At 33.1% G+C, this 24892-nt stretch overlaps 1 protein-coding gene across 1 annotated transcript; it reads left to right on the top strand.

The window, feature by feature from the left end:
* Positions 1–11770: 11770 nt before the first annotated feature.
* Positions 11771–23722, top strand: LOC108984510. The gene is made up of 12 exons (XM_035688663.1): positions 11771–12788; positions 13583–13851; positions 14020–14230; positions 14492–14729; positions 14949–15099; positions 15212–15543; positions 20518–21401; positions 21852–22126; positions 22225–22435; positions 22697–22934; positions 23125–23275; positions 23390–23722. Exons 1-12 carry the CDS (start codon positions 11957–11959, stop codon positions 23720–23722), a joined length of 4125 nt encoding a protein of 1374 aa, XP_035544556.1. The 5' UTR covers positions 11771–11956.
* Positions 23723–24892: the final 1170 nt, after the last annotated feature.

The following is a 24892-nucleotide window of genomic DNA, read 5'->3' as shown; positions in this document are numbered from 1 at the left end:
TCATTTTATCATTTATCTGTTTATTCATTATCTTTTCTTGGATAATGAATAAACACTATAATCACTACAATAAACACTATAATCCCAACAAGAAAACAAGCAAATCAAACAAATGAGTAAGAGAGGAATATATCTAGCACAAGCTCTTCCACATTAACCTAAAGCAAACTGAAATTTAATATCTCATGATTTAAAGATTTGACCCTAGATGCTCTTAGAATTTGGACACTAGATTTGATTTGTCATGTCCTTCTCATTGTAATGTCACAAATAGAGCACAAGACTAGATAGCATTATAAAATCCATCCATCGGTAATACATTAAATCTAAGAATAATCTGTTACAAAAATAAATAAATAAAATATTAGTGAAACGTTTCACTAGTATTTCCAACACAAGCAACAACTTTATTTCCAATTAGCTCGAGACAAGTATGAGTCATAGCCTAGACATGGGGATGAAAGAGAGGAGGAAGCTCACACACCACTCAATTAGCTGTACAGAACGTTTTCCCTACGCTGCCTAAGCAGGGTGTTGAGACTAAGCGGTTATCCTTTTTGCAAGCAATTTAAGTGAAAAGTTATCAAGCTATTCTCATATGGAAGATTCATATGATCAATCAACTATTCTTTTTTTGTTTTTCTAAAAAAAGAAGAAAATAAATAAATGACTAGAAGATAAAAGCAATATGAAACCCATGTTGCATATACAGTCAAATTTGTTATGTATTTCATAAGCAGTGACTAGATGGCATCATGAGATCGTTGTGTCGTTTGCTATAGCAGACATGTGTCTTTTATGCTAACTTCATTTTACTCGCATATAAGTCATGTTTTTTTATAGGGCTAATACCTGCATGGCAAGGGGCGGGGGTACCCTTCCTCGCACCCCACCCCGCACCATGCGGAGGAGGGGTTTTTTTCCTTACTACTCAACTCACTATTATTCATAAAGAATTGAGCTCAGTTTAATATCCAAATGCAATCTAAGTATTAAATAATTATTATTTTCATATATTTTAAATTGTTTCTAAGAATATAATTTTGAATTAAAGTGAAAAAGAAATAATTTTTTAAGAGTGGTGCTACTCCCACCGTGGGGCTGTAGTAGCAGTGGGAGTAGCGGTTTTGAGATGAGGTTTTTTTTTTTTTTTTTTTACATGTATTTTTTTAACACATTTAAATATATTTTAAAAAATAAAAAAATCACAATATTATTAAAAATACTTACATAATCAATAAGTTAAAAAAATTTAAAAAAAAAATTTATAGCAGTAAAAACTAGCTGTAGAAACAAGTGGGAAGAGTAGTATTTTTCATTTTTTAATATAAAATATAGATAAATTGTAGAGTAGTTAGTATTGTATACGATGATGCCGAGTGGGCTAGTACAGCCCTCAAACCATGACTTAAAGCTATACTCGCGTGTCCAAATTAAACACCTTGGTATAAGGCCGGCCGTGTTGAGATGTCACCTTAACTTAACACGACTATTTTTTTTAAATATAGTTCCGTTTCAGTATATTTTATAATCAACCACCAATTTGATAGCATCGTCTTATCAAAATCACTATTTTCCCAAAATTTTCATCTGATTTAAATTTTAAATTTTACCTAAATACTATTCATTTAAAATATAGTTGTAAAATTAGTTTTATGTGTCTATCATTTCTAATTTTTTTCAGTTGTTTGTATAGTTGAGGACACCACACTAATCCAAAATTTAATATTTTAATCTTATAGTATATGGTCCGAATTATGTTAATTATATCAACCGGTCACTTTAATTATTACTAACTAATTTATTATATAACCTGAGGGGAGACTTGAATAATTCATATTCCAACCTAAATTTAATTTTGTCGGTAACCATATAACCATGTCTCAAAAAGAACTTGACTTGAGACTTGAGAGCTAGGTTATCTATCAGAGCTCATGTGAAAAATTAATGATTAAACTAAATGAAGTTTTAAGGTAGTTCTTTTTGTCCAAAACCAGAAGCGAGCTAGATGGAAGATTTTGATGGTTGTGGTGGTTACGTGTTTTTCACTCTCCTGCCTGCTTTGGTTACACTGCTCAAATCATCTCATTTCATATAATTATTATAATTTTTTTAAATTTTCATATCTATATGCATATTTTCTATTAAACATGTTTTCGAGTAGAGAACAATATCTATAATATAAAATCTTATTATACTTATGAATATTCTAGAGTAATATAAATATTAACATAAAAACAGTAGAACCTGATTTAGCAAATTAATGAGCTTCACTTTTATATAACAAATTATTTTTACTTTTATATAAAATTATTAACCTGCATAATAAAATAAAATATTTTAATATTAATATCCAAAATAAAAAAATAAATTATACATTAGAGGAATTTGAAAGAGGAAGAAACAAAGTTTGAAAAGAAGTACTGGATGGCTGGAATGGGAGGCCCATGGGCCATGTGAATTTTGAAAGCTACATATCCTCGGTTGAAGTCTCGAAGAAGAAAGACAACAAACAACAAGGGATTTTCTAGAAGTGTAATGTTATATATCCACTCATCCTCTACATATTATATTTTTTAAAAATTTTTAAAATTTTTTTAATTTTATTTTTTGAATTTATTTTTTTAAAACTAATTTAATTTTTCTATTTATTATTCATATATTAAATATTTGATAAAAGATAAAAGAAAAAATTTACACAACCTCTTACTATTCACACAATCTTCACGCACCATATTTTTTTTAATTTTTATTATTTTTTTCTTTTATAAAAAATTTAATATATAAATATTAAATAGAAGAATTGAATTAGTTTAAAAAGAATAACTCAAAAAAAATATTAATTTTTTTTAAAAATATGGTGTGTGGAGGTTGTGAGGTTGTATAGCATTGCTCAAGAAAAAAATAATAAAAATTAAAAAAAAATGTGTTGTGTAGAGATTGTGTGAATAGTAAGAAGTTGTATAGATTTTTTATTTATAGAAAGAGTATTGGTATTCATAAGTCCCACACATCATATACCATAATTTTTTTATTTTTTTAAATTCTTTTTTGTTGTATTCTTCTTAAAATAATTGAATTCTTTTACTCATTATCCATATAATATATATTTAATAAGAGAAAAAAAATTAAAAAAATTAAAAAAATAATAATGTGTGGTGTATGAAGCTTAAGAATAGATTTTTATTTCTAGAAAACAAGTCATTCCATCTTACGTCTTTTCATTAATTTGCTAAATCAGGTTCTTTTTATGTTAATATTTATTTTATTCTAAAATATTCATAAGCATGGTAAGGGAGAGCCGGCCCTAAATAAATAGACTCGTTTAGCAGACCGATCCTTTCCCTGTTATAAATGCTTCTGTAAATTGGGCTTTACTCTTTCCAGTCTCTCTCCTCGTTGAACAACGGCAAAATCTCCATTTTCCGTGCAATCGATCACATGTTTATTTTTTGCGTTTACAAAAAATAAACACTAATTTCACGTGATGAATAATGCTACTCTCACCGCTCCCGGTCCCGCTACATTTTTTTATTTTTTTAATATATTTTTTTTTACTTAATGATTAAGTAAGTATTTTTTAATGATATTATAATTTTTTTATTTTTTTAAAAAATATTTTATAGTGTTAAAAAAATACATGTATAAAAAAATAAAATAAAAAAACACTACATTTTACACTGAGCGGGACTGAGAGCGGGACAGGGAGCGGGGGTTGTAGCACGGTTCTTCACGTGATATATTTTTAAATATATTTTATAATAAAAGTAAAATGATGTAACTTAATATAATATTATAAAATTATTTTTATGATAAAATATATTTAATAATATATCACATGAAATTTGTGTTTATTTTTTGTGTAACATCATTATATATATAGCACTTCTCTCTGTACTAGGGTTGTACAAAAAACCAAAAAACCGGCCGAGACCGACTCAAACCGGCCGTCGGAGCTCGGAATCGACTGAAACCGGCAGGGAACCGGTCGGCCGTCAGTGATAAATCATCAAAACCGGCCGACGTCGTATATATATATATATATATATATATATATTTTAAAATATATTCATTTATTAAACGACGTCGTTTTCATCTTAAAGTTAGAAAAACTAGGGCATATTGTCCCCAAGCCCTGGCCCCAGGTCCATTTCGTTCAGACCCCTACCCAGTTTCCGCCTCCCTCTCTCATTCGAGTCTTCGACAAATCGACGATTTCGGCCAGTTCAGTGCGTGACGCCGCGTCGTCGTCCACGACTCCACTGAGTCCAGCGACTCCAGGCTCGAGCTCCAGCGACTCCAGCCACTCACGGCTCACCGACGCCCAGCGGTCCACCGTCCAGCAGCAGCGCAGTCTCCACGCTTCCTCCGACAAACCATAGGGAACCCGAGAGCCTCCATTGTTGTTTTTATGTATGATTTTGAGATTTATTTATTTATTTATAAGTATTTTGTGAGATTTTATTTAGAACCCGAGTTTGCAAAAGTTCGGTGGATTAGTGTTTTTGTTTTCTGATTTGGTATTTCAATCTAGGGTTAGGGATTGTGTTTGCTTGTTTGAGATGATTGAAATAGTGAATATCATTTTGTTGAAGAATTTTGATTGATTTTCGTCGGCAGTGTGCATTGCCATTCACGGATTGGATGTAATTTTGTTGAAAAAAAAAAATTGTGATGTTTATTGAAAGTTGAATTTATGATGTGTTTATGTTATAAATAATTTGTGATGTTTATTGAAAGTAAAATAATTTGTGAGATTTATGAGCGATCTAAAATGTAGATTAGAATCTTAGATTTGTGATGTTTGCCACGTTGCAAACTAGCTATTGTGTAATTAACAATTGTGGTGATTTTTTGTTCTTTCTTGTTTTTACATGTTAGATGGATTCTTCGTCAAGTCCAATTGATCTGGATTCGAACTCCCAAATACCAAAACCCCCGACTTCAAGTGCCCCTAATAGTAGTAATTGTCCACTTCCTAAGAAATGGAAGGGGAAGGATCCGTCAATTATTTGGGATCATTTTACAAAAGTTGAGGGTTGTTCCGTAGATGATCCTATGGCCAAGTGCAATTATTGTGGCAAGATATACGCTTGCCACTCGAAAAGGAACGGAACTTCAACTATGCAAAACCATCTACCTTCATGTCCCAAAAATCCTCATAAGCGTGGGCCTTTAGATAAATACCAAACAACATTGACAAGTGAGGTATCCTCGGAGGGGTTTGGCGAGAATGATAATTCTTTAAGAAATGTTGTAACTCATAAATATAGTGAGGAGGCTGTGAGGATGGCGCTTGCGGAGATGGTAATTCTCGATGAATTACCATTTAGAATTGTTGAAGGGTAAGGATTTAAGAAGATGGTTTGGTTGCTTGAACTTAGATTTAAAGTATCATGTCGAGTGACGGTTGCAAGAGATTGTATAAAACTATTTGCATCTGAAAAAGCCAAACTTAAAAAGTTATTCAAAGATGGGGGAATGAGGATTTCATTAACTACCGATACGTGGACATCGGTACAAAATCTTAATTATATGTGTCTAACTGCCCATTTCATTGATAGTGATTGGAAATTACAGAAGAAAATTATAAATTTTTGTTTAATCCCTAATCATCGAGGGGATACCATTGGAAAATATGTTGAATCGTGTCTCCTTCATTGGGGCATTGATAAGATATTTACTGTTACTGTTGATAATGCTAGCTCAAATGATACTGCAATTGCATATTTGAGACATTTTTTTACGGAGAATATGTTGGAAAGAAAGTATATGCACATGAGATGTTGTGCTCATATTCTGAATCTTGTCGTGAATGAGGGTCTTAAGGAGTGTGATGATGCCATTACAATGGTTAGAAATGCGGTTAGATATGTGCGCTCCTCCCCTGCAAGATTAGACAAGTTTAAGAGATGTGCTGAAAAAGAAAAAATTGATTGTAAAAAAAGGTTGTGCCTTGATGTGCAAACCCGATGGAATTCAACTTACATGATGTTGGAGGCTGCTGAGAAATTTGAAAAGGTTTTTAGGCGAATGAAGAATGAGGACTACAATTTCCTTTCTTACTTTAAGGATGGAAACATTGGGCCTCCTAGAGCTGACAAGTAGGAGACAGTGCGGGTTTTTGTGAAATTTTTGAAGATGTTTTATGATGCCACTTGTCGATTTTCTGGTTCTTTACATGTCACGGTAAACACAAGTTTTTTGAAGATTTGTAGGCTCCAAAAAGAGTTGGTTAGACTGTGTGAGAGTCAGAATACTTGTTTGATGAGCATGGCCATAAGCATGAGAATGAAATTTGATAAGTATTGGGGTTCATTGGATAGACTGAATTTGTTGTTGTTGATTGCAGTTCTCCTTGATCCACGTAGTAAGTTGGGGCTTCTTACTTTTAACTTGAAAAAAATTTATGATCACAATTGGGCTGAAGATTTATTGTCGAGGGTGAGACAATTATTATCAGACATGTATGAGGAGTATAATGCTACGTTCGGTTCTTCCTCGAGTAGTAGAGAACATGTTTCCCTTCTGTCAGCTGCACCTCCAGATGATGTTGAAGACAATCATGAGTCACAATTTTTTTATAAGTGGTTGCAAGCATCGACTGCCTTTGGATCTACATCAACCAAAACAGAGATTGATCGGTATTTATCAGATGGTTGTGAGGCATTCAGTCAATCTTTTGATTTGTTGAATTGGTGGAAAGTGAATGAGCCTAACTATCCTGTACTTGCGAGAATTGCACGAGACGTGTTAGCCATGCCTGTTTCCACGGTTGCATCAGAGTCCGCATTTAGTACAGGAGGTCGGGTACTTGATCATTTTCGGAGTTCCTTGGCTCCAATAACTGTTGAGGCACTTATTTGTACACAGAATTGGTTGCGACATCCGTCAACGCCAATTGATATTCGAGACTCCATGCATAATATTGAGAGCTTTATAGTAGAATTTGGTAATGTATTTTTAACTTTTACTCATTCAATTTCCATATTCATTTATTTTTATTATTTAATTTAATTTGTTTTCATTATCCTAATTTATTAATATTGATAATTTGATTATTTGGTGTTTTCTTATAGAGTTATGAGCATCATACATAACAAATATTGATGATTGAATAGTCAAAGACTGCAGACTGAAGAATGAAGATTTTTTGGGTTTTATTAAAAAACAATTGTTATTTGTTGCTTAAGACAATTTAATTTTGTTTGTAATGTGTATTAAACATCTAGTGGAGTCTTTTTTATTTAAAGAAAGATTATAGTGAAATTATTTTTTATTTATATATAATAGTGATAAATATTATAGTGATTTTATTTTTTATTTATATATAATAGTGATAAATATTATTGATTTTAATTTTTATTTATATATAATAGTGATAAATATTATAGTGATTGTATTTTTTATTTTTTATTTATATTTAATAGTGATAAATATTATTGTGATTTTATTTTTTATTTATATATAATATAAAGAAATATTATAGTGATTTTATTTTTTATTTATATAATAGTAATAAATATTATAGTGATTTTATTTTTTATTTATATAATAGTAATAAATATTATAGTGATTTTATTTTTTATTTATATTTAATAGTGATAAATATTATAGTGATTTTATTTTTATTTATATATAATAGTGATAAATATTATAGAATGTTTGTGAATAGTTATGAGTAGAGATTGAAGTGGGTTTGTGGGTCTCATTGAGAGTATTTTAAGTTGTTTGGCATGTGAAGTATTTCCAATAGTACGATAATACTTAAAAAGTGCTGAAGTATGTTGTCTATGAGTAGAGATTGAAGTGGATTTGTGGGTCTCATTGAAAGTATTTTAAGTTGTTTGAATGTATGAAATATATTGAATTGTTGATTTTTGAATAGATAATTGAAAAATGTATAGGTCCCATCAATGATTGATTTTTTTTAATGATGATTTTATTTATCTATAATAGTGATAAATATTATATTGATTTCATTTTTTATTTATATATAATATAAATAAATATTATAGTGAAATTATTTTTTATTTATATATAATAGTGATAAATATTTTAGTGATTTTATTTTTTATTTATATTTTATAGTGATAAATATTATATTAATTTTATTTTTTATTTATATATAATAGTGATAAATATTATAGAATGTTTATGAATAATTATGAGTAGAGATTGAAGTAGATTTGTGGGTTTTATTGAGAGTATTTTAAGATGTTTGACATGTGAAATATTTTCATAAATATAAAAATACTTGAAGAGTATTGAGATAACTTTAGTACCCAAAGGTAACCTAAATCTTTTATGAGCACCCTTGAATCCTTTCTATTTCCTAACGTGAACGCGTGTCCCTAACCTTGACTAAGATCACATAGACGTTTTTCTTATCATTTTTCATCTTGTTTAAGCATTTCTATCCAACTTTGCTTCTTCCAACAGCAGTCAACAGCATTGGTTAGCTTTCTAAAATGTGTTGAGATAAAATGAATTAAAATAAAAATAAAATTTTAAATAAAATATTATTTTTAATAATATTATTATTTTAAAATTTTAAAAAATTAAATTATTTATTATATTTTATATAAAAAAAATTATAAAAATTATAATTATAATATGAGATGAATTAAGAGCTCATCTCAATCTAAACCGAACTAACCTAAAGGACAATGGCTAACCAAATAATTAACTTAACATTTCTTTACATTTCTTATGACCGACTCTCATGAAACAATATTCATATTTTATAATGATGTTTTAGAAATTTTGCTCTCAATAAAAATTAATAAGTAATTTTTCATAAACTCATCTTTCTTTCTAGTACATAAATTGTTTATACAAGTTATATATAAAAATTAAATAAAATTTTGGATCATATAAAATAAAACTAAATAGGGACATTTATATTTATATACAGATCTTAGAAAATTCTAGAGAGTGTGTAAGGGTTATAATTTTGTTGGGAGGTCAATTTCCTGCTAGAGGGGAGCCGTGTCTCCAACTAGCCACCCAAAAAAATAAAAATAAAAATAAAAAAATAACATTTGAATTCAAATAAAATTTGGAAAAAAAAAATATCGAACCCAAAATATTTTAAAACTTTTTAAAATCTTTCAAACATATAAAATTTTCTTATATCCCATCTAAAACCATTGAGTCTTCTTAGAAGTAAGAAAAAACAATTTCTATGTTTTTTTTATAAGTCCATAAATTTTGTCTTGAAAATAAAGAAATGAGAATACGTATAAAAAGTCAAAAAATGTGCCTCCAAAAATTTAAAAACTTGAAGATATGTGTTAAAAAAAAACTCAAAATTTGGTTGCTAAATTATGAGTTTATATATCTATATGCGTTTATATATATATAAATATATATATATATTTCTTTTATAAAATCTAAAATTCATTCATTTTTAATTATCTTTTAAAACGTTTGCATATTCTATCTTGAGTCTTTTCAATCAATTAATCAGTATTTTACTTAATGAAAAATAAACGAACACAAATATACATTAGGATTTCTTATTTTATTTGAATTAAAAATGTTAATACGATCAATTATAAAGTTAAATAAAAAAATATTTGTTATAAATTGATAGAATATGAAATTAAACTGCATTTATAATGTATTTTCTTATAATTATAAACCAAATATACAGTATAAATATAAATAATATTACTATGTTTCCTTTTTTTTTTATTAATGATTCCTTATTTTTTTATTAATAATTAAGAAAATAACTATTAATGTATTTATATTTTTTTAAAATATTTAAACATATTTAAAAAATATTTAAAATAAAAAATAGGTACAGTTTGCACTAAGCATCACAAAGAGTAGGCACTTGCAATTGACAGAGTAACATCACTCTATAAATATATATATACACACACAAATATATATCCCTTATATCTTAAAAGCCGCTATATGCAGATAAACAAGAAAGAACAGTCTTTTTGTTTGCACTTCCTTCTTCCACTTTTGTCCCTTTGTCTAGCCGGGTGTGTACACTTTTACTCACCTGAGTTCCTTATATTTCGTTCGTCTGACTGAGGGTGTTTTGGTCTTTTTAGTGAAGGTCCTGTGCATATTATGTTTCCTCCTCTCTCAACTCAGACCCCCTCTCTCTTCTGTTTCCGCTTCTGCTTAACGACGGACGGTAGTCCTTCAAGGAGCAGGAGCTCTCTGTCGATTTCTCCGTTGCCAGCGTGCAGTCACCGTAAGGAAGATCCATCGACATACACAGCTATATTCAACATACACGGCTATATGAAATTGGAAAAATACATAACATACAAGACATTAATGAAATAAATTTCACAATGCATTAAAAGAAGTAAAATTACGAGCTTTCAACTACAATGGCTCGGTTTTGCATCACAACCACAATCCAACGAAAGGAAATTAGGGTTAGGGTTTATACCTTTAGTGAATCTCTTCCCAAAACATAAAACGCAGAAGAGGAAATGTAGATTCAGCTTGAGAACTAGAGAGCACACGAAATCCTTGGCTTCCTAATAAGTGCTTGGGCTTAAGATGAAGGAGAATGAAAATGGAAAGAAAAAGAGAAAAGTCGCACGGATGGACTTGAGGACTAGAGAAAATTTTCCTTTTCTTTGCCTTGGAAGCTGACGCGTATGATGGGGGGGTAATAAGGGCTTAAGTGACTTTTGAAACTCCTTCCCTTAGAAGCTAAAATGGATGACGGAGATTAAATTTGGAAAGATATTTTCCTTACCTAACAAATCAATGGTTAGGATTAAAGGAGCTTTATACTTAAAATAAATAGAATGGTAAAACTGAAGGTAATGTTGTAAAATCATATAATTATACCCTTCCCTAATTTTAATAAGTCCCATTTAAATAAAATAATTAAAAATCTTTTATGTAAAAATGCATAAAAGACTTTTTAATTTAAAGAATTAATAAAAAAATGACGTAAAAGAATATTTATTTATTAAATATTAAAGAAAAGAAATTAAACGGTATCACATTGAGATCTCGACGCGCGAACTCTCTTATATAATTCTATAATAAGGGATGTAACATGATTAAAAATATAAATTCTAGATACTTAATGTACAAATTAATATGTACTTATGATGTGTTGCCTAATCACAATATATATGCTTCTTCTACGACTCGATTTAATTTACATGATAATCATAAAGAGGTGTCATGTATTGCATGGTCGGCCACAAACTAGCCAGCCAGCATTTTGAACTAATCTAATACAAATTTAACAAAATGATCAATTTGTAAAATTTGTATTAAACTATGGCAGATTTTGAATTAATCTTTTTTTTTCTAATCTATCCAAAAATATAATTATTATACTTTACTAATATATCATTATCTAAAGATATTTGTTAAAATTTGTTAAATAATTTATTAATCACTTTTCTTTTATAAAAAATCGTATAATTTTTGTAAAAATCTAAATTAGACAAACGTCCATTGGGCGTTGCTCTATTACTAGTGTATATATATATATATAAATATATATATTAATATATACACACACATATTCCCAGCATAAGACTCATGGACCTCATGGTATAGAACGATGTGCATGATAGCCTAATAACTCATTTACCTTGTAGATAATTTTAAATATAATAATATGTTTCATTAAATTTAAACACATCAAATTAAAAACCAAAATCAAAATAAGGTTTAAAAAAATCTTATTTTATTATATAATTGTATACAAATGATTATTCGGTGGTAAGTTTATCATTTGGAAATGGCCTAAAGTCAAAGATGTAATTCCGCCGCTGCACAACAGTACGTTGTATCTACTATGTAACACGATTGCGCTCCTCGTATCTGAAGGAAGAGTGAAATTAACCTTAGAACAACCGTCGGGCGAGCTAGCTTAAAAAAAATTAAAAAAAAAAAAAAAAAACAGTCGGGCGAGCTAGCCAGAAGGTTGCTAGCCAAAAGGTTCATCGTCATGTTTCTGGGCTTTTTGCAGTTGCGCTCCCCCTCCTTCAACTTCTGCGTTAGCGTTTTTGTATTTATCTCTTTGCCGATCAGTTTCGTTAGTCAAACAATAACCGAAGCGGCTGCAACTTACATGCACCATGATTGCTTAAACGCCATCACCACCCCCGACACCACGTACCGATTTAACCTCAATCACCTCCTCGCTTATCTCTCATCTAACGCCACCCGCACCACCGGATTCTACAACGCGACCGCCTCCTCTGGAACCTCCGAGGACACCGTCTATGGCATGTTCCTCTGTCGCGGTGACCTCCCCGCCGACGCCTGCCACGACTGTGTTTCCGGCGCAACGAAAGACCTTGTTCAGCGCTGCCCCGAGAAGCAAGGAGCCGTTGGTTATTACGAGGAATGCACGCTACGCTACTCTAGCCGGTATATCTTCTCCAGTTCGGCCGTCGACCCGTCCTCTTTCATCTCGGGCAATAAGAGTATTTCGGAGGCAACCCGGCTTGGCGAGCTTCTCAGGGCAACATTCAGCGAGTTGGCAAGCGGGATCTCAGATCTTGGGCCTGGGGCCAAGAAGTTTGGAACGAAAGAAACGAGATTCACAGCATCACGAACCGTGTACACCCTTGTGCAGTGCACGCCGGATCTGACGGGTTTCGATTGCAATAGGTGTCTTCGTATAGCGATGTCGTATTTGCCGGATTGCTGTGGTGGAAAGGAAAGTGCCTCAGTTCTCTTTCCCAGCTGCACAGTTAGGTACGATGTGCACCCGTTTTACTTGAGTGTAAACGCATCGGGGGCAAGGCCCACTCCACTTGTGCCTCCACCACCTGGTAAAGTTTAATTATTTTCTTGTTCTTTTTCAGAGGATAAAGAAAGGAATCCAAAATACGGAAGGTAAAGTTGGTTTCTCATTTATGCATGATTAGAACTTGGGGATTTTTGCTTTCCTATATATCTGTCTTGGTTGTTGTCAAGATGTTGGACCTTGGAATATGATATCACCGAGTAATTAAAATGCGAAAGTCGGGCCTTTTCTTCTTTCTTCATCCTTGAATTTGTCATCCCCAATCACCGTCTTTGCTCATACAGCCGAAAGATAATATGAGCTACAAATGTGTCTCAACCCCCCCGACATGCCAATACTCGCAACTGGTCGCACTAAGGAACAATGACAGTAGTGGTACTTATGGCGTTTTGGGCCGAAAAGACCTCAAATTCGAAAGGTTTGTCAGGGTTTGACCTAGTGTAAGTGTTGCCTGCTGTATTAATGATAATTGAATTGTGATCCTATAATGAGTGGTTTTATATGCCAGTCACTTGGAGGAACAACCACTTAAAACATGCCAGTGTGGCTGAGGATGACAAAATCAAGAATGAAGAATAACATTACTTTTATTTAAATTATTGAAAGTGTGTTTAGGCTACAAGTCTAAATACAAATAAAACATCAAACGAGTTAGGAAAACATTGCTGGATGATACCATATATAAAAAGACAGACACTTGGTTTTCCCATTCCACATGGCGACTTTGTAGTTTTAACTTCAGAACATAGGTCACTATCCTTGCCAATATGTTAATGTTCTGCAAAAATAATTGATAGACTGCCATTGTTGTCTATGCAGGAAAAAGTCGAATCTCATCACTGACTATTATTGCCATTGTTGCTTCTATTTCCGTCTCTGTGGTGCTATTCGCTATTGGCTACTGCTTCCTTAGTAAGAGAGCAAAAACAAAGTATATACAGGAGGAAAATGGTAAAGAAAGTGGAGCTCCGGATAATATTACCACTGTAGACTCCTTGCAATTTAGTTTTGCTACAATTGAAGCTGCAACAGAGGGATTCTCAGCTAATAACAAATTAGGTGAAGGCGGATTTGGTGCGGTTTATGTGGTAAAGGATGAGTTCTCATTGTTTGTTTACTTTTTTTTGTGAGAATTCCACTCATTGAAATGTAGCTAATTTAGTGGATGCAAAAGATGATAATGCTGATGCTTTTGATGTTTTATATGAATAGGAAGGGGTACAATATTCTAATGGCCTGTTAAAGTATGTTGCCAGGGTACACTTACTAATGGACAACGAATTGCTGTGAAGAGGTTATCGAAAAGTTCCAAGCAAGGAGGAGATGAATTTAAAACCGAGGTTGTATTGGTAGCCAAGCTTCAACACAGAAATCTTGCAAGGCTAGTGGGATTTTGTTTGGAAGGAGAGGAGAAGATACTTGTCTACGAATTTGTTCCCAACAAAAGTCTTGACTATTTTCTTTATGGTTTGTCTCTTTAAGCATATTACTAATTTTCTTGAATGTTAAAGGAAATGAAGGTATTGAATCCACTCAAATAGGGCGTTGTTTGCAGTTTGCTAGTCAACAAATTTATTGAGTTTTGTAAAACTTAAAAGAAGTCGATTGATTAAATTTCGGTTTCTCAAATGATCTTTGGTGTATTTATTTTAAAGTTGACTGAATTAGTTCAATATGTATCTGCCTTAATTATTCAGCCCTGACTATTAGGTTCTAATGAATGTGTAGACCCTGAAAGGCAAGGACAACTGGACTGGTCTAGGCGTTACAAGATTATTGTAGGGATTGCTCGAGGAATTCTTTATCTTCACGAAGATTCTCGGCTTAGAATCATACATCGCGATCTTAAAGCCAGTAACATTTTGCTAGATGGGGATATGAATCCTAAAATCTCTGATTTTGGCATGGCCAAGATTTTTGGAGTTGATCAAACACAGGGAAAGACCCGTAGGATTGCCGGCACATTGTGAGTTCTGAATCTTTGTTTATTTCTATTACAGAATATGAAATCTAGATTTGTGAATTCATTTCCACTTAAAATCTAGACACTCCAATCTTCATCGCATCAAGATCATATGCATCAAAGTAATTTTGAAACAGGGATCATATGCTTTAACACTGTTTTAGGTACCAAGTTAGCATGTATTATAACTAACATTGGTGTATCAATGATGCTGGTTTGTAGCGGTTACATGTCTCCAGAATATGCCATGCATGGAAAATTTTCTGTAAAGTCTGACATGTATAGTTTTGGAGTCTTAATTCTGGAGATTTTAAGTGGCAAGAAGATTAGTTCTTTCTCTCAATCAGATGGTGCTGGACACCTATTGAGCTATGTGAGTATGAACCAAATATTCTGATTTTATCTTTCCATTTTAATGCAAACATCATCACATCCATTTGGGGAGGAAGAATAACATTGGAACGTTACTTGAGCAATTGGTGCAGGCATGGAAACATTGGAGAGATGGGACACCCTTGGAGTTGTTGGATCCATCCTTGGGAGATTCTTACTCGATAAATGAAGTCACCAGATGTCTCCATTTTGGACTACTATGTGTACAGGATGATCCAGCCGACAGGCCGACAATAGCATCGGTAGTTCTAATGCTAAACAGTTACTCAGTTGCTTTGCCATCGCCTAATCAACCAGCATATTGGCTTCATAGTCGAACAGAGCAAAAACTGCCATTAAAGGAGCCGGAGGTGGATCAATCCACAAGCAAATCAATATCATGCACTGTCAACAGAGTATCGGTTACCGAACTGTATCCTCGATAGTGTGAGTAGCAGAGGATTCCTTATAGCCTGCAATACCCAGTTGCCAAGGGCTCGAGGGAAACTGATGGACTGGAGATTCCGAGGAGCAAAACGGCGAAACTCTTATTAAAGTTGACTCGGGCCGATTTAGGTACATTACATCCTGTTCCGTGTAAGTTTAGTGAATAAAATTACTGGTTTTAAAGTATAAATGAGTGACCCTCGTCCCTCGTGACTAAAGGGTCATTTTCAAAACACTGCAATGTAAATTAATCCATGTTATTTCTTCATCCTTGGAGAAGTAAAAGTAAAAACCCAATAAATGCAGAAGTATTAAACAAAGTATTATGGATAGAAAATAATACTCCACTTACATAAAAATTATGTTATCTTTCAAATTGTTATATTTCTTTTAGATGTTATTACCCAAACCAATAAATAATAGTTGTTAAATGACAATTCTATTTTATTAGTATTTTTCTTTTAATTTAAATTTTAAATTTTTTATTATTTGTAATTACTGACTATGATCAACAACGATGTCAATTCGTGTTCGTAGGACTTACGTTATTTACTTACCGATTATATGAATTAATTTAAATACGATTAGTTTAATTAAATCAATCAGATTTATCTATATAAATCTCGAGTGAAATGATATAATTCACATAATTTATTTAACTATAATTTTTTATTAGATTTATTTAAATACGATCTGTTTTAACTAATATCATATAAATGAATTGATCTGATTCCTATATTTATGTTAATTCAATTAACATAATTTTATATATAATATATTCATAATTATATAAATTATTCATAATTCAACTATATTGATGAAAAAATATTTACTAATAATACCCTAAAAAAGTCAACTTTAGTTCTTTAGTTTGAAACTGAAAAGTGTTGACGTTGTTCAACATAGAATTTATTAAAATTACAAGAATTAATTATAAGTTTTACGAGTAAACTTGTTTATTAATTATATTTTATTGACTATTAATTAAATATATTCACACGTGGGCCACCTATCTTCTTCTTTGATATTTCCAAGGGAACAAGAAGTTATTTGAGTTTGACCGACGAATGACACTAGAAACTTAAAATATTAAAAAGAAAAAAAGTTACGTACTCGAGTTGCTTCATTCGATAGCAGTCAAACTCGGTCGGTCCACAACATCTGTATCGAATGTGTCGTAGTATATGGTTATAAGAGCATTGATTATTGTATTTTTTAAATTTTAAGAAATATATAATTTTTTTATTTTTAATTAATTATTTAAAATTTAAAATTTATATTAAATTAGTTATTATACTCTTTATAATAATAAAATATTTTTATTTTTTATTTTTTTAATTTTATAATTAATTCTATTTTCATAACCTCCTATAATCTTCAATAATCATATTCATTTTTATTTTCACAATCTAATAAACAAAATTTCATCACACGATATTAATATTATCAAAATAATTACATCGATCTTTAATGCAATCAAACCAATTTTCACAAACATCATCACCAACTAATGCAAAATAAAAGTAATGAATAGGGTGGTAATTAACATATAAAACTATAAACATCACACTCATATTTGTGATCCAAAATAACAAAAAATCACAAAATAATCATGGGCTACAACCACAATATACAAAACAACTCCAAAATGTTTCATCAACAAAAGGCTACACATCTTCAAAAGATGAAGATAGAGATTGAGATGAAAATTGCTTCCTGGATTTCTTAAAATCCTCGTTTTGAAGATTCAAGAAATACTCTCGTTGCATTCCATTCATGCCGACAAGATCCATTTTCATTATCTCTCCATATCGATCTTCCTATTCTTCGTATCATTTCTCCTCTTTTTCTCCGCTAGTAATTGAGTCCTATCAGCATCCAATTTACTGGCCACTTGCATTCTTACAGACATAAATACAGCTCTATCATTTGTCACGCAATTTAATGCCTCAACAAATTCTGAATCATATGATTCTGCAGCCTTCCTTTTTCTCTCCCTTTCTTTCTCAACCTTCTTTCCTGGAGGTCTTTCCAAAAAGACATCTACGTTGTCATCTATCGCGTCGTCTCCTAATGGAGTCGACTTCGCCATAGCAAGGTATTTTCCATGTGATTTCCTTCTCGTAGACAACATGAACACGTGTTGTTGTCATTTTGGTTGGTGTCTCAATAGACACCAACAATGTTCCATGTTGTATGTGGCCTCTCAGTCTCTCTATACATGATTTTAACTCTTTCAATCTAAATATGCGAATGTAACAAAAATGTTATAATAGAATTTCAGCAATAATTTTTAAAATGAAATTTAGTTAGAAACTCATACCTTGTCCTGCTATGTCGCACCAATTTGATGTAAAGATTCTACTTGAGCCACAGCAGCACAAAATTCATTTGTGCATTTTTGGATCACCGGCCATCGATTGGTCAATGACCCGCAGAACGATTTGCCATGCTAGTATTTTTATGCTCATTATAATAATTGCTAATTCTCTCCCACATTTGAGAATATTTTTTATCCGTCCCCCGTATAGCATTCATGCTAATATTGAGTCAAGCCAACACGAGGAGATTGTCCTCCTCTACGGTGAAAGACACACCTTGTTGTGTTTTCTTACTAGGTGGCCTTTTTTCATCTTCCAATAGTGTTGCTTGGAATCCAACATTATCATGAGTACTAGTCATTACAGTTGTGGATCTCCCTTGGTCACCACTTTACAATAGAGTGGTAAAGAAAGGATCTTCATCAAATGTGATGTCCATCCTTGATTCAAGTATAATTGTAAAAAATCAGGACTAGAATCATAAACACTACTTAAAGTATTCACACATAATCTCATGCAAGTAGGTCTAATCAAACAATTGCTTAAAAACAACACTTCCTTTTAAAAAAAAAACAGGTATATTAAACATTAGATATAAAGTAGATACGCAACATAATCTCATGCAGGGAAAATACGCAACATGGGCATGGTATTGCAGAAAATTCAGTTCTCCCCAAAATTAATAAATGAAAGTCTCACCTCTCCTTGTAGTGTGAACTATGACTATCCTCACAGAATATATTTAACAACGTAATTGAATATGCTTTTGAAGTATGTAGCCTCCGAAAATTTTGATATTAAGTTACATTCCATGGGTATAGCTTCGGTGATTCCTTAGCAGTTGGTGGATCTACTTGTTTGTTGCATAGATGTAGAGGGGAGACAATGTATTGTTGCAATTTAGAAAAAAAATATTTATTTTTCCATCAGGACAGAGCATATACTCATATATCAAGAAAATTAGATTCACAAGATGAATGTTCTAAGCAACGATTCCATTGATCCATTTCAAATACAAAGAAATATAAAGGTCTAATGCTTGTAGGTAAAATCCCATAAATTTTAATACAGATCCATCTACTTGTAGGTCCCTAGTAATTAATCTTTATGATTATCAACTTAATCTTTATGCCAAAGGTCCCTAGTAATTAATACAGATCCATCTACATGCAGGTGAAACCCCAAAAATCTACACCCATCAAGTGACAAAATCTTTCATGATCGAAGCCACCAAGGAACCTTTGGCATAAAGATGAGGTTGTTCTGAGGGTATTCAAATGATTATTTCAAAAGAATTTCAAATGATTACCAACTTCCTACATTTTCTTGTTCGCAGAATCGCAAGGGCTTACACTTCCTTTGCTTTTGCTTGCATTGAGAAATCCTATAAAAAAGAAAACATCAACTAGAGGCAAGAGATCAAAGAAACTATCCGAGACCAACAAATTCAAACACAAACATCAACAAAATCAAACCAAACAATAAAATTAGGGCTAGAATCAAAGTTAGGGTTTGGAATCAAACCCTACACAACACCAACAAAATCAACAAAATAAAACTTAAACAATAAAAATATTTTTGAAAACTCAAGGTTAGGGTTTCGAATGATTACCGTGTGCTTGGGAGTGTCGTGCTAGAGAGCTTTGTCGTAGGAGAGAATGGTTGCGGGAGGGAATGGTTGTGGGAGAGGAGAAATGGGGAATAAGAGAAAAAAAAATGAGAAGAAGAGGAAGAAGGAAGAGACGCGGGAGAGGGAAAAATAGAAGAAGAGAAAAAAAAATAGATGAAGAGAACAGAGAGGAAGAGCCGCGAGAGAGGGAAGAAGAGAAGGAAGAAGGGAAGAAGAAACGCGGAAAAGGAAAATGAAGAAGAAAGAGAAAAGAGACGCGGGAGAGAGACGAGATATTAATAAATAATGTATTTGAAGAAGAAATAGTGTTTTTCATCTTTGAAGAAAAAAATGAAATTACTGTAGCTAATATTTAGGATAAAAAGTATTTGGCTAATTAAATGTGAGTCAACTATTGATAAAATTATTTAAATTTAAAGATGAAATATTATTTGAAGAAGCCAATATAGATGTTCTAAGAGCATTAGCAATGGCCTAGCTATTGCCAAGTCTAAATTTTGGCAAGAACTTCAAGTTTTGACTATAGCATTAACATTTGGCTAGATAAATATACATTAAATTAGTCATTAAATTAGTTAAAATAATAATATAATATTACTTTTTTAATAATATTATTTTTTATTTTTTTTTATATTTTGTAATTACACTAATTATATATTAATTAATAATTTAATTTGATACTTAAATTATTATTTTTGAACTATTTTTTTCTTCAACTTATTATTTTTTATCTATAAAAAATATAGAAGTTACAAAATACAATATAGAAAAAGCACTTGAAAACGGACAGATTTTAAGTTGAATGAGATTTTGTTAAATAATTTATTCGTCTAGTCCATATACAATAGCTCGCTAAATATGAACAGCAGTGCTTTTCATTATAGCTCAAAGTCAAAGATTTATTGCTTTGGCTAGTCCAGATAAATTTGAGACAAATGAGGCAAATATTTGGATGCCAGCGCTCTAATACTGTAAAAAGTTATCATTTTTTCGGACAGCAATCGGATCAAATATTCTGACCCCTTGATTTGCGACTGCGCGAGGACCAAGGAGCTAGCGAGGCGTTCGTCATGTTACTGGGCTTGAAGTTGCCCTCGGCCTCTTCCTCCTCCAACTTCTGCGCCAGCCTCTTTGTATTTATCTCTTTGTTTATCAGCTGCGTTAGTCCACCGAGAACTGAAGCGGCTGCAACTTATATGCGCCATTTCTGCTTGGACGACATCACGAACCCCAACAGCACCTACCGATCCAACCTCAATCACCTCCTCGCTTATCTCTCATCAAACGCCACTCGCACCACCGGATTCTACAACGCCACCGCCTCCTCCGGAACCTCCGAGGACACCGTTTACGGCATATTCCTCTGTCGCGGTGACCTCCCCGCCGAGGCCTGCCGTGACTGTGCTGCCGGCGCAACCAAAGACCTTGTCCAGCGCTGCCCCGAGGAGGAAGGGGCGGTCGGTTATTACGAGGAATGCATGCTACGCTACTCAAGCCGGTATATTTTCTCCAGCTTGGCCCCTGACCGTAACGATTTCACCTCGGGCAATAAGAACATTTCGGACGCAATCCGGTTTGGTGAGCTACTGAGGGCAACATTCAGCGAGTTGGCAACCGGGATTTCAGATCTTGGGCTTGGGGCCAAGAAGTTTGGGACGAAGGAAGCGAGATTCACATCGTCACAAACTGTGTACACCCTCGTGCAGTGCACGCCGGATCTGACCGGTTCCGACTGTAATAGGTGTCTTCAGATAGCGATGTCGTATTTGCCTGGTTGCTGTAGTGGAAAGGAAAGCGCCTCAGCTCTCTTTCCCAGCTGCACAGTTAGGTACAATGTGCACCCGTTTTACCTGACTGTAAACACTTCGGGGGCAAGGCCTAATCCACTTGTTCCTCCACCTCCTGGTAAAGTTATATTCTTTTCTTGCTCTTTTTTAGGGGATAAAGAAAGGAATCCGAAAATACCGAAGGTACAGTTGGTTTCTCAATTATGATTAGAACTTTGTTTTTGCTTTCCTATATATCTGTGTTGTTTATTTTCATGATGTTGGCAGATGTTAACATGTAAAAGTCAGGCCTTTTTCATCTTCTTTACTAACTACTGAAAGTGGTTTTTTTTATTTATTTAAATTACTGAAAGTGTGTTTAGCTTACTAGTGTAAATACAAATAGAACATCAAACAAGTTCGGAAAACATTGCTGGATGATACCCTACATATATAAACAGACATTTGGTTTCTCATTCGTCGTGGTGACTTCGTAATTTCAACTTCAGATCAACATAGGTTACTGTCCTTGCCAATGCATTAATGTTCTGCAAAAATAACTAATGGAGTGCCATTGTTGTTCATGCAGGAAAAAGTCGAAGCTCATCGCTGACTATTATTATCATTGTTGCTTCAATTTCCGTCTCTACGGCGCTATTCCTTATGGGCTACTGCTTCCTTCGTAAGAGAGCAAGAACAAAATATAACGCTATGCAGGCGGAAAATAGTAAAAAAAGTGGAACTACGGATGATATTTCCACTCTAGAGTCCTTGCAATTTAATTTTGCTACGATTGAAGCTGCAACAGAGGGGTTCTCAGTTAATAACAAGTTAGGTGAAGGAGGTTTTGGTGCGGTGTACAAGGTAAAGGATGAGTCCTCATTATTTGTGTACTCTTTTTTGTTTTTGCGAGGACTCTACTCGTTGAAATGTTCTAATGGCTGGTTAAAGTATGTTGCCAGGGTACACTTACTAATGGACAACAAATTGCTGTGAAGAGGTTATCGAAAAGATCTAGTCAAGGGGGAGATGAATTTAAAAATGAGGTTGTATTAGTAGCCAAGCTTCAACACAGAAATCTTGCAAGGCTAGTGGGATTTTGCTTGGAAGGAGAGGAGAAGATTCTTGTATATGAATTTGTTCCCAACAAAAGCCTTGACTATTTTCTATATGGTTTGTCCCTTTTAAGCATATTCCTAATTTTCATGAATGTTGAAGGATATATGAGGATTGAATCCACTCAAATAGGGCGTTGTTTGCAGTTTGCTAATCAACCAATTTATTGAGCTTTGTAGAACTTAAAAGAAGTCAATTGATTAAATTTCGTTTTCTCAAAAGGTCTTTAGTGTACTTAATTTGAAGTTGATTGAATTTGTTGATACGTATCTGACTTAAATATTCAGACCTGATAATTGGGTTCTAATGAATGTGTAGACCCTGAAAGGCAAGGACAACTGGACTGGTCTAGGCGTTACAAGATTATTGTAGGGATTGCTCGAGGAATTCTTTATCTTCACGAAGACTCTCGGCTTAGAATCATACATCGTGATCTTAAATCCAGTAACATTTTGCTAGATGGGGATATGAAGCCTAAAATTTCTGATTTTGGCATTGCGAAGATTTTTGGAGTTGATCAAACACAGGGAAAGACCCGTAGGATTGCGGGCACATTGTGAGTTCTGAATCTTTGTTTATTTCTATTACTTAATATGAAATCTAGATTCGTGAAATTATCATCTCTTCCAAGTAAGTGCTGTCGGGGAAAAAAAGTGAAATTTTTGACAGAGGACTTTACACAAGTCAGGTACCAAGTTAGCATGTAGTATAACTAACATTGGTGTATCAATGATGCTGGTTTGTAGTGGTTACATGTCTCCAGAATATGCCATGCATGGAAAATTCTCTGTAAAATCTGATGTGTACAGTTTTGGAGTCTTAATTCTAGAGATTTTAAGTGGCAAGAAGATCAGTTCTTTCTCTCAATCAGATGGTTCTGGACACCTTTTAAGCTATGTGAGTATGAACCAAATATTCTGATTTTATTTTCCTTTTTTATTGCTAACATCATCACATCCATTTGGGGAGGAAGAGAATAACATTAGAACGTTGCTTGTGCAATTGGTGCAGGCTTGGAAACATTGGTGGGACGGAACACCCTTGGTGTTGTTGGATCCATCCTTGGGAGATTCTTACTCAATAAATGAGGTCATTAGATGTCTCCATTTTGGATTACTTTGTGTACAGGATGACCCAGCCGACAGGCCGACAATAGCATCGGTAGTTCTAATGCTAAACAGTTATTCTGTTGCTTTGCCCTCGCCTAAACAACCAGCGTATTGGCTTCATAGTCGAACAGAGCAAAAACTGCCATTAAAGGAGCCGGAGGTGGATCAATCCACAAGCAAATCAATGTCATGCACTATCAACGAAGTATCTGTTACTGAACTGTACCCTCGATAGTATGAGCAGCATGGGATTCAGTATAACCTGCAATACTCAGTTGCTAAGGGCAGCTTGCCAGAATATCACTGGTTCTGCCATGAGGGAAACTAGTGGACCGGAAATTCTTATTAAGTTGATTCGGGCCGATCTATCAGCCTAGTACCCTTCTACCTACATAAGAGCTAGTGTAGGTACATTACCTTCCTGCTCCGTGCATGTTGAGCGTGTTATAAAATGACTGCTTATAAATGTGTGCGGCGGTGAGCTTATAAATAAAATAAATAAATAAATAAAAATTTAAGTTTCTATTGATTGGACATTGAAGAGTTGCTGGTCCCTTGTAATTAGAATATACGACATAATTTACCAAATCAAATGACTAATTAATCCACATTTTATACGTGTGTACACGTGTACATGCACATATCAAGCTTCAGCCATGAAGTCAGACTTGTGGGCTGATTTCTGATTTTATTAATATTTCAATATTCGTAGAACTGTTCTCTCTCTCTCTCTCTCTCTCTCTCTCTCTCTGATCTGTATAGAGTAGAATTTTTCATTTAAAATTTGTTGTCTTCTTGAATTTCTTGTCATGTTGTTTCAGTTCTTAAGTTTGGTCTGTTCACGTAACATGCCGTCACTCCTCAGTTTCAGAAGCATTCTACTTCTGCCTAGAAGCACATTATCGTTAACACATAAATAACCAGTTATTAACATCCTTTATTTTGTTTTCACTTGGTAAAGAGTTTCCAATGATGTCCTGAGACACTCTACAATTAATTAATTAATTAATTAATTATTTATCTATTTTGATAATCACTGCATGGGTCTGATCTTGTCGATGGTGTCAAATTGTCAATATTGTCTGCCAGTATATGCTAGCTCCAACCTACAGATAGAAACATTAATTTTCAGGTTGACAAATGGACGTGGAAGGCGTCATTCATTTTTGTTGCTAGAAAAAGGAACGCATCTTTAAGATCAAAATATTCGTACCCCCTCAAACAGTTGATATCATTATTTAAATGAAGGTGTTCAAAATTTATGTACTTCATTCTTCCTCACTGACTTTGCCTTAAATTCCACGAATCTACTTTATTTATTACTTTCCCATGCCTTATTTTCCACGTCTCAACCTTCTTTTCTATCGTAGGCCCGGAAATCGAAAAAATCGCGAGCCGGCTTGAC

This window comes from Juglans regia, chromosome 3 (assembly GCF_001411555.2).
Source record: "Juglans regia cultivar Chandler chromosome 3, Walnut 2.0, whole genome shotgun sequence".
Lineage (NCBI taxonomy): Eukaryota > Viridiplantae > Streptophyta > Magnoliopsida > Fagales > Juglandaceae > Juglans > Juglans regia.
This window is presented reverse-complemented; position numbering and strand designations above follow the sequence as displayed.